The sequence below is a fragment of the Antrostomus carolinensis genome, unplaced genomic scaffold (assembly GCF_000700745.2).
Source record: "Antrostomus carolinensis isolate BGI_N321 unplaced genomic scaffold, ASM70074v2 scaffold5547, whole genome shotgun sequence".
Classification (NCBI taxonomy): domain Eukaryota; kingdom Metazoa; phylum Chordata; class Aves; order Caprimulgiformes; family Caprimulgidae; genus Antrostomus; species Antrostomus carolinensis.
The window spans coordinates 5,844-17,016 of record NW_010326515.1 but is presented as its reverse complement, the minus strand read 5'-3'; the positions used below and the strand labels follow the sequence as shown (position 1 = coordinate 17,016).

At 42.4% G+C, this 11,173-nt stretch overlaps 1 protein-coding gene across 1 annotated transcript in view; it reads left to right on the top strand.

The window, feature by feature from the left end:
* LOC104527778 (serine/threonine-protein kinase WNK2-like) overlaps nt 1–11,173 on the top strand; it is a gene marked incomplete at both ends in the record, with an annotated part of 19,770 nt that overhangs the window by 3,438 nt on the left and 5,159 nt on the right. The window contains 8 exon segments of the mRNA XM_010171585.1: nt 2,249–2,563; nt 5,244–5,293; nt 8,119–8,284; nt 8,365–8,481; nt 8,645–8,812; nt 9,049–9,094; nt 10,275–10,391; nt 10,856–11,173. The exon segment at nt 10,856–11,173 is cut by the window's right edge and continues 350 nt beyond it. Coding sequence (XP_010169887.1) covers nt 2,249–2,563; nt 5,244–5,293; nt 8,119–8,284; nt 8,365–8,481; nt 8,645–8,812; nt 9,049–9,094; nt 10,275–10,391; nt 10,856–11,173 — 1,297 coding nt within the window.

The window sequence follows — 11,173 nt, the reverse complement described above, 5'->3', positions numbered from 1 at the left end:
ACGCGGAGCCTGAGGCGGTTACCGCTGAGCTCATGAGCCATAGTGTTTCCAGTGGCTTTAGAGGGAACTGAATTGGGCCCGTTATGCACAGCAAGCCTGGCAAACACTAAACTGGAGAGCTGATATTCCCAAACCCTCCTGACACAGTCATTATCTATCAAATGTGTGTGGAAGAATTGCATAGTAATATTTTTAGGATAAAAAAAAAAAAGCTATTACAAACACGATGGACAAGTGCAGAGGAATATTCAAAACCACATTGTTCTATATTTTAAAGTACATTTAATAGAGATGTTTCTGTAAATAAAGGCTTTCCAATGCAGTGCTGCTTTAGCAGGTGATGTTTAGCACCTCTGAGTTTAGTTTTGCCCAGGTAAATTATCATAGAATCATCACAGACTGGGTTGGGTTGGAAGGAACCTTAAAGCTCATCCAGTTCCAACCCCCCTGCCGTCAGCAGGGTCACCTTCCACTAGACCAGGTTGCTCAAAGCCTCATCCAGCCTGGCCTTGAACACTTCCAGGGAGGAGCAGCCACAAAATCATACACATTTTGTGAATTATTCCAGTTATCTAAGACTTAAAAAAAAAAAAATTCACTGTTCTTCTGCAGTGTAAACCACAGTCGCTGTTATAACAACCTCCACATAGGCAGTCATGTGACTGTTGTGTGTTACAAAGCACATTGAGTCTTTATTTTTATCCACATTCAAACCTGGAAGAATAATTTCCACTCATATCCAGGATCTGCAGAGAGCATGCAGTAACAAAATTGTGTGACCTAGTTCTCATCTGAGTCGTAATTTTTTAAAAAATATATTCTCCAAATAGTCTAAATCTCTAGATGATGATATTTTTAAAAAATAATTAAAAAAAAATAGGCAGGGTTTTACCTAGTACTAAAAAGCCTTTTTTCTTCCATATTTTCCTTTCTTTCCTTTTTCCTCTTCCCACAAGCTCAGTCCCCTCAGAAAAATACATGATGTTCCTAAAAGGAGAATGTTCTGTTCTTAAATGTACAACTCAAAAGAGCTGTTATGCAAAATAACAACACACTCTCTAAGGTAGTTGGCATCTAATCTCATCAGTCCAGTTCCCACAAAGCGCTTACGCACACAAGTTATTTTAATGCACTGAAGAAATCCACTGAGATAAATGAAATTTCCTCTGTGTGTGTAAAACAAGGAAACGTTTGCAGGATTGGGGCCCTTGGTGCTTGGCGTGGCAAGAGTTAAGTTCTCTTAAATGTTTACACTCAATGGGTGATAATGTGTTCCGTAAGATACTGGTGTATATTCAGTAAGAAAGAGTTCATTGTCTGATCCATACTAGCTACAGGTTCTCCATATATAGCAGATGTTTTTAAAACCCTAATTTAGATTATGAGTAGAGTGTATTTTTCTCTGCATGGACATTGTGGTGGGCTCATTGGAAGCATAGCAAGCCATTCACTATTAACTGCTGGAGAGAGTCCAGCACAGAGCCACCAAGATGATGAAGGGAGTGGAGCATCTCCCTGCTGAGGAAAGGCTGAGGGAGCTGGGTCTCTTTAGCTTGGAGAAGAGGAGACTGAGGGGTGACCTCATTCATGGTTATAAATACGTTAAGGGCGAATGTCAGGAGGATGGAGCCAGGCTCTTCTCAGTGATGCCCAATGGTAGGACAAGGGGCAATGGGGGTGAGCTGGAACACAGGAGGTTCCGCTTAAATGTGAGAAGAAACTTCTTTACAGTGAGGGTGCCAGAGCCCTGGGACAGGCTGCCCAGGGAGGGTGTGGAGTCTCCTTCTCTGGAGACATTCAAGACCCTGGACCCCTTCCTGTGTGATCTCATTTAGGTTCCTGCTCTGGCAGGGGGGTTGGACTGGATGATCTTTTGAGGTCCCTTCCAATCCGTAATATTCTGTGATTCTGTGATTCAGGGCAATGAATTAATAATCTCAGATTTTAATTTCTTACCAAATATGGCTTTGTTTCTACAAATTCAATAGCACCTGAGCAACACACACGTTGTCATCATTATCTCAGAAGAATCCTTACATTTTTATTTGGTCATTTCAAAGCAATGACCAAATAAGTTCAGTTTAAACCCTTAAGCAGTTACCTTTCCAAGCAGAGACCACACAAATACGATCTCACCGCAGGATTATCAACCTTTCTCCGTGAACTCCAGTGGCTTTAGTACCTGATCGTGTAAGTCGGAAACACTCCAAGTAGAGATTTGTTTTAATAGCTGTCTGTTGTGTTACAGCAGATTACTGGACACCCTCAGTATGCTTTGGAAGCTGGAGCCCAGGTGCCCGTGCTGCCTGTGCCACCTTCGATAGTCATGTCACCGCCTTTGCAGTTGCAGCCTGAACTGTTGCCTCCCCGTGTCGCTCCCGACGCCGTTGCACAGATTCATGGCAGCCTTGCTACAGCGAGTCCGCCTGTCCCCATAGATCACTCTCTGCCTCTCCAGCCTTCTGGTCTGCTGCAGCTTCAGCCCGATCTTCCGCAGCCGCTGGGGCAGCAGGTCCCAGCTCCCGGCTCAGCTGGCCAGGCGGTCACAGAGACATCTCAAGAGGTAGAGCTGTTTCCTCTGGAGTTACTCACCAGCCTCACCCTTAGCCTTCTTACTCCTTTGTGAAATAATGGGCTTATTTCGCAAGGGAAATTATCCCTTCTCACCATTTAGAGCCACTTGTCCTAGAAATTAGTGACTCCAGGTCAGCAAATAACTGAGGATTTCAAAAGAAGCTGGAAACTGCATGTTGTACTTTGTGAAATGTCTCCCTGAAGCGATGAGGCAGCAGGACTAAGTACCTCTTTGTCCACAGCTGAGCACAAACACAGACGTAGAAATTACTTTCTTTTAAGTGCTGTGGGTCAGTAAGAAGCTGTTCTGTAGAGTTTCACCCATGTTTTGTCCGGTCTTGTTTTAAATGTCTCAAGCGTTTGTGCAGCCTACCATCATTTGTCTTAAGAAACTGCTTCATAATCTGATTCTTCACTGTGTAAAAGCTCTTCGTGTTCCTCAGTTTGAGCCTTATTCCCATTTCATTTAGCATTGTATTGCCTGAATTCTAGCCTAGCCCTGGGATTTTTGCTTCTTCAGATATTCACAGGCATTCCCAATTCTCAGTGGATATATAAGCAAGATACATTTTATTGTTTTCTTTCTAAAACTGTTGGGTCCTCCTCTCTGCTATTTTGACTTTTCTTTCCACTCCCATTATTGTTTAACCTTGGGTCTTGACAGAACGTCACAGAACACTTCCTTCTCTTCAACTCTTTAATAGATACCCATAAGCAAAGCAAAGGGTTTGGCATTTGTACCAGTAAATAAGTAATATTTAATAATATTTATTAAATATTTATTTGCAGTAAATAAGTGTAATTTGTTCTCCGCTTCTGAATGGAAATGTCCCTCAGCAATTCTGCTTTCAGATTTGTTCCTCTTGAGGCTCTCTGTGCTGAGCTACCTTTCCTCCCAAAGTCACAATTTCCATCTTTTCAAACTAAATCTCTTTTTCTAAATTTTTTTAACTCGTGCTTTCATGCACTTGTCGGATGCTTTGGCTGCACAGTACAGCCTGCAAATGTCCTTAGCGGCACAGCCGAACTCCTCTTCCGGGAGATGTTCAGTGAGGATGCTGCTGACACTGAAACCAGGTTCTAGGTCCCTGTTTTACCTCTCCTTCTAGCAGCAGCCTAATTCTTGTCAAATAAATATTCATTCTGGTATGCAGAGCTCATGTCAGGTTCAATGCTGATGCCAAAGCTTCAGCTTTCAGTGCGGGGTCCATCCCATTAGAGATTCTGGAAAATAGGAATAAACCTCGTTGTTTCAGTGTGGAACAGGGGATAGAGGTTGTCCTATATTACCTGAGAAATCCGTGCCCACTGAGGCACATCTCTGTCACTTTATCGTATCCCTGGGAACATTTAACCACTGTTTTGTGAACTTCATTCTTATTTTTCATCTGTCAGTTAACTCCTTTTTCTTTTTCAATTCAATAAATCAATCCGATATCATAGCATGGTCAAATTGATCAACATGCTGATTCTGTGACATATCTTCCTGAGGCTTTCTTGGGCGTAAGAGGAGTTTCATATCTGTGTATAATCAGAACACTGCATTTTGTTGCTACTCTGCCATAACGTTTTTATGTCTGTTGCTTAAACGTGTGGCAGCAGTGTCATCCAAACCAATCTGAATTGATCAGGCAAGTGAGATTTTGGAAGGCACTTGATCAAGTCCATTACTAAAATTTAGATACATTATGTCTGTGTTTCACTGTTCATTAATTTTGCCGTTTTATCGAAACTGCCTCAAGCTTGGCATGGTGCATGTGTGGCATTATAAGCAACGTGTGGGGTTAACCGCTAAGCTTTTAACTCCAGACTACCCACTGCTTTGGTATCAAGATGTAGTGCTGACAGTCAAGGGGCTTGTTTCTGGCTGTGTGTCTATAGAGGGATTTTATAGACATATGTTTGTAAATATATAAATATATATATAAAAATTTATATATATTTATGAATATATTTGAGGTGCTTGTATATACATCCACCCTTATATACATGCACAGTGTGTGTGTCTGTGTACATACATGGTAAGTTTGTTGCAGTAGGGCCAGTAGCATCGTCACCGCAAATTCTGTGAAAACAGGTCTGCCCCATGCGAAAGTCACACTGTTGACGTCTGACACAGCATTGCAGTCAGTGAAGAGGGAAGCTTTTAGGGAAAATTTCTATTTTGTAGAGAACATGATGTGAGGGTGGTGGTTTTAAATGATGAATTTTCATCTTTTATTGGTAAGTTGCCCAGAAATTTTCACAATTTTACAGTGAAAGTACTTAACATATTTCAGGAAAGTATCCAAAGCAGTGAAGCAAATCAACTTATACTATATGTCCATTCAAAAATAAAATTAGGAAGGTGCTGATGTGGATTTGTCCTGCAATCAGGTTTTTCCATTGTGGTGAGAACTGTTTGTTTCTTTCACCACCTCTTCTGCTTTCGAGGCAGCAGAAGGGAACCAGCACGTTAGTGGCTCTGTGGTTGTGCAGATGCTGATGCTTGGGACAGAAGTAACGTTGGGAGGGTAAAATGGGACGTGTAATATTTTCCCCAGTTACAAGAACTGCTTAAATGGAATGGGTTAGGATTACTGCTCTCTCAACAGCAAAACATTTCTTAAAACTGTTTTTCATCTGCCAATACAATGCATTTATTTAAATGACTTTTTCTTACATTTTAGGAGCAGGCAATACAGGACAAACTTCAAACTCTGTCACAGAGCTGTGAAAGGTATGGTTATCATCTCTTTGGCATATGAAATGTTTTCTTTCTGGAGGTTGTTTTCCCCCCTCTCTCTTTACGAGGCCTGGCCTTTGCCTTGGCTGGGAGAAGACAGGCAGGATATGACCAGGAGTGGATGGAAGGGTGCCTGTCTAGGGACAAAGCTGCAAATGTTCTGTGCATGTTGTGCCTATTTTGGTTCTTCCAGCTCTTTTAATTCTTTAGCTTGGGTGCTGCATCCTGGCCTTGATGTCTGGGCAGTTAATGACAAAAAAAGGGGAAATGGGCTTAAGCTGAAAGAGGGGAGGTTTAGATGAGATATTAGGAAGAAGTTCTTCACTGTGAGGGTGGTCAGACACTGGAACAGGTTGCCCAGAGAAGCTGTGGCTGCTCCTCCCTGGAAGTGTTGAAGGCCAGGTTGGATGAGGCTTTGAGCAACCTGGTCTAGTGGAAGGTGTCCCTGCTGATGGCAGGGGGGTTGGACCTGGATGATCTTTAAGGTCCCTTCCAACCCAAACCATTCTGTGATTCTATGTAACTTCTCATTTTTGTTAAGATAACACAAGTGGTACAGTCCCTGGTTTTGATGCTGTTGAATCTGTATAAAAACATGTTACGTTGGTATAACTGGGTCTATAGTTTATTCCCTCTTTGGGAATAAACTGAGTGTGCCTCTATCACCTTCTATAATGATTTTTCCCAGGTATGTCACGGGGAGCAGTGTATTGGTGAGAACTGTGTGTTGAGCCACTCAAAGGTCTCATTCCAAATGTTAGGACACGTGGCCAGAGCCTGTTCTGTGGCTTTGCAGTACATGAGGTGAGACTCAAGCCTGGCAATGCTCATGACAGGAGTAATGATAAAGAACGCTCAGAGCCAGCGCTGCCCTCCTCAGCAACAAAAGCAAATTTCAATTTTTCCCAGTCTTTATCTGCCTGGTTCTGCACTCAAAAGCAGAAGAGGAAGCAGCGAGGTTCAGGGGAAGCTGCAAGGTTCAGGGGAAGCAGTGAGGCAGAACCCTGGTGAGGAAGGCTCCCTGTTGGACTGGAGAGGGGCTGGGTGGGGACAGTGGACAGGGCTCCCCTCCCAGGTGACAGCTCCTGCTCCAGCACCAGCATTGAGCCCAATTATTCAGTATTTGGATCCGGATAAGGTGGATCCGAACAGCCTGTGCTCATGAGCAGCTGAATGCTTTGCCTATTGCAGGAGCCAGCACCAACTTCACTCTTGGTAATTATAAAGCTTTGGGGTTAGGATTTCAGCGACCCTTTTCTGTTTTCCTGAATAGATAGAATGAGTAAAGTTTATGAACTTTGAAGACACCTCCCTCTTGCTGTTTTCATTCTACCCCACCAAAAAAGTTAGCCTAACACAAGTTGCAATGCCGCAACATTGAAACAGAACCTTTTTTCCAAGAATATGCTGTTTTTAAGTGATGTGTGGAAAGTGAAATCTAATTTTTTGTGACTATAGGCTAGTTTTCATGACTATAGGTTAGTTCTAAAGTAGTTAGGCTAAATAAGTTCATGTTGTCTATCTAGTCTGTTGTAGAAAGGCACATCACATTTTCAGTCATCTTTTGAATTCTAATTTACCTGTTCCAGAATTGTGGTTGAAAGGCTGACTGATGTCTGCAGCAGCATGGAGAGTCTGTGCCAGCACATGTCTCATAGTTGTAGAGGGAGATCTCTCTTTTCCAGCTGCATGGGTAGCTCAGCCCTGGAGCTGGACTGTGCTTCTGTAGAGTGGAGGGTAACGGTGCGTGAATCAAATGGCTGGAATTGCAGCAGAGATGGGATCTGAGCTGTACCTTACGTGCAAAATGTATTCACTTTCTTAACATGCGAGTTACACGTAGAAGGTGGCTGCAAAGGGAGTAGAAATAAGCTGTTCTAGTGCAGAACAAGGAATAAAAGCTTTAAATTTAAGAAAAGGATCCATAGGTTAGCCTTAAATTCTTTGATACCTGTATGGCTAAATGAACACAGGAATAAATTGTCCAGGAAGGTTCTGAAATCTCACGGGAGCTTTGTCAGATCAGTTTACACAAACCTCTGTGAGGGCTGGATTAGACAGAGCTGATCATACCTTGGGGTAATAAAGAGGCCAGATGGCCTTACCAGGTTCCTTCCTGACATGGTTTTTATGAACCTCTGAAAATTTCCTGCAAATTACTTGCATGTTGACGTATTTTGTACATGTCACATTACAATAAGGTTGTTAGCAGCTACTGTTTTGGCTGCTAAAAATAATGTACTGTTGCTAGTTGGTCACCTGGGATATTGCAGCATAAAACCTTCTTTCTGATCCTTGAGAACTGTGGATTTAGAAGAAGCAGTCTCTTAGGGGATGCTCTACTGACTTCTCACTCTTTTCCTTCATCTCCAACAAACATAAACCAATCCTGTTTGGACCTTCTGCTCTGAGGGCAGACAGGCAGAAGTTGAGAAAACTGGACCTTAGGAAAAGAGGAACTTGTGCAGTTCAGAGAGGGGCTGCAAAGATCCCTGACAGGAAGGGATCTGGAGATGGTGGGATGTATTAAGAGCATTGGGACTTTCCCTGTGGTATTGGTGGAAGTGTTCATAGATAATTTCTTAGTAGATGTAGCCAGTGTAGATACCTGACTTGGAGTAGTTCCCTTCGCTTACTGAGCATCTTTCGGTAGCTGCCTCAGTTTCATGGAATCATGGAATGGTTTGTGTTGGAAAGGACCAGTTTGGGCCAAACAGTGCAAATGTCCACCTTTTTTTTGTGGTTTCTTACCTATGTATAACTCCACCATGTGTGAGTGTGGCTTTATTTTGGGGTTTTTCTTCCTTTCTCTTACAAAGCTACATGAGTCCAGATGTCGCTTCGGGTAAAGAGATGAGCGACAGCTTCGAAGGAGCAATAGGAAGCGGAAAACAAGAAGGAAAGTCTTCAAAGAAACATAAGAAATCTACACGCGCTCGTTCACGCCAGGAGAAGTCCAGCAGACCAAAACTGACCATATTAAATGCAAGTACAACCTCTTTGAGGGCAACTTTAGGATTTCTTTGGCTTTGCCAGAGATAACTGTTGTGAATCTTTCCCTGCAGGTTTGCAACACGGGGGATAAGATGGTGGAGTGCCAGCTTGAAACACACAATCACAAAATGGTGACTTTTAAGTTTGATTTGGATGGTGATGCGCCAGAGGAAATCGCTACTTACATGGTAAGGCTTGGTGGGGTGGCTGCCTGCCGTCTCTTCATGTACCAAGTTGCTTCAGCCAACTTATTCTCATGTGTGCTTGCTGACCAAGCTTTCTGCTAGATGTGGAACGGGGCATTAATCAAAACGTTACTGTTTTCCTCTTTATTTTGATGTGGCCTTGTAGGTAGAGAATGAATTCATATTGCAGAGTGAAAAAGAGACATTTATTGAACAAATGAAAGACATTATTGATAAAGCAGAAGATATGCTCAGTGAAGATACAGAAGGAGAACGAAGTTCTGATCAGGGAACGAGTCCCCAGCAAGATACTGATAGACTGGAAATGAACGAGGTAAGAAATGTTAAATAAAGACTTCTAGTTCGGTTCATTTTTCTTAACAGCCAGTTACTGTAAATTAGTTTTACATCCTGTGTTTAAAATTTTAAAAATAATGTTTCTTAGCTAGAAAAATAATGCTTTTACTCCATTAAGGCTTACAATGTGAGTGCTCCTTGGAATGATGCTCCTCTTGCACTGACACAAACCAGCTTGTTCTTCTATTGTTTTACTTTTGCTTTTTTTAACAGGAGAAGCGGCAGTCTCAAATGAAGACACCTGTCTATCAACAAAACGGTAAATGTGCCTTTGAATACAAACTTAATCTCAAGCTTTAAGGCAGTGATGAGTTTATGCAGAAGTTTGCTAGATTCACAAGGAAATCCACCAGTTCCTGGTGGCTGGAAGTACATCTAGAAAACATCTAGAAAGAGGGGTCTGAGAGTGGTCCCTGCTGTTAGTAACCTGGAAGATCGCAGGGCTAACCTGGATGAATCTAACATCTGGGGATGTTTAGGGAAGCCCTGAATTACACGGGCTGATCATCAGTGGTGGAAAAGTCAAGAAGGTACGGGCAAGCACGCTCTTTACACCACAATAACTGCCTTTGCAAGAGAAAGCTAAAAGATTATGTTTGCCTTGGTAATTTATTTGGAAATTCCAAAGTTTTTCAGCTGCTTTGGTATTACAGGGGAGATCTTGGCCTTCTGAACACAATCCTATCTTACGGGTTTTACAGACAAACGGAATGAGAAGGGACTTGGCCCCTGATTCTCTCTGTAAGTGCATGCTGGTGGGAAAAATGAACCCTCTGCTGAAGGAAGCATTGTTTCCAAAATTCTTGTTACCCTCTGTATTTTACTCCATGCTGACAGAGGAAGAAGGATAATTTAGAACTTCTTGGACAAGTGCAGAAACTGAGAATCCTCCAGACTAGACTTTCTGCTCAAAAGATCTGGTTTATTTTTTTGCTTGTAAAGGTCATATAATTTTCTCAGTACACCTTTTTTAATATAACATTTGTATTTCTACTAATGAAAGTTACAAGGTGTGTATAGTTCTGGTTTGCCATTTACATAGGCCAGGCTTTGAGATAAGATGTGGAAGGAAACATTGGCTAGAAAACTTCCAACAAGGAAAAGTTAAGCTGGATAAACTTTACAAAATTAACTAATTTTTCATTGTGAGAAAACTGTCCACAGTACCATTAATAAAATGTTGAGGTACCCAACTGTTACCCTTCTAAAAGTATGAATACTTGAAAATAGATGAGAATGTGTGTCAGAATTGGGAGGCATCACTGTCTCCCTTCCAGAAGAGATGAGAATCAATTCAGGAGTCGCTGCTTTAATCTCAGCTAATGCCGTAGAAGTTGTGATTTTCTTTCTAAACATGGAGATGAAGCCTGGGTTTTGACAGATGATCTGGAATGAATGGAAACTATTGTGTTTACTTTTTATTTTCTTTTCATCTCTAGTTTTGCATACTGGCAAAAGGTGGTTTATTATATGTCCTGTTGTGGAAAACCCTACTAGTGATGCACCAGAATTTTCTCCACCGGTTCCTCAGGGTACACAGCAGTCCGAAGGGCCAGGTATTTACAAACTTCATCAAAAATGTCTTCTTCTCTGAAGCTGCTGTGTCATCTCTCTTCTGTTCTCACCTGACTTAGTTCTGATTGTTTCACTTCATTTAGTTGGAGGGGGAATATGATTAATTTTGTTAAGTCATGCATTTTAAATGTGTTTGTGGTATTGGACCAAATTAGGAGTGTTTCTTTGAGTTTCAGGAAAGCCTCAGTATTTTAACTCTGCTTTAGCTATAAGGTAGCTCAAGTTTCGGTCACTGCTGTTTTAATAAGCAGTGTCTTTTCAGTGAATTATTTCTGCGTAATCTGCAATTTTAGGTTGTAATTTGACTTGTAGCAGTTATTTACAACGGGAAACCCTAATGGCTGGATGTGGTTATCACTGCAGGTAGCCAGGAGCTTTTGCAGGGACTTTCTTTCATTCCATGTGGCTCATTGAGAAGTTGACCTGATGTTTGTGTTCTTTCTAGACCTGGAGCAGTCGGACGATCAGCAGACGAGCTCTGTAGTGTTGGATCTGCCTGGTGTCCCAGCTGGTCAGCAGCTTCCCCTACAAGCGGGTCTATGTGACAGCCCCATCGCAGCCTCTCCATCTTTGGTACAAGTTCCTGCTGCAGCATCTGCTGTCTTACCCAGCCAGGTGGAGTTTCCAGCTCTGGCACTACCAGGATCAGCTCCAAATGTCCTGGAGCAGGCGGCTGCTAACGGCGGGCAGCTGGAGTATCCTCCACTAAAGGCAGTGGTGCCCGCTCAGCCAGGCGCTCCTGCTCCCCGTGCTGCCATGCCAG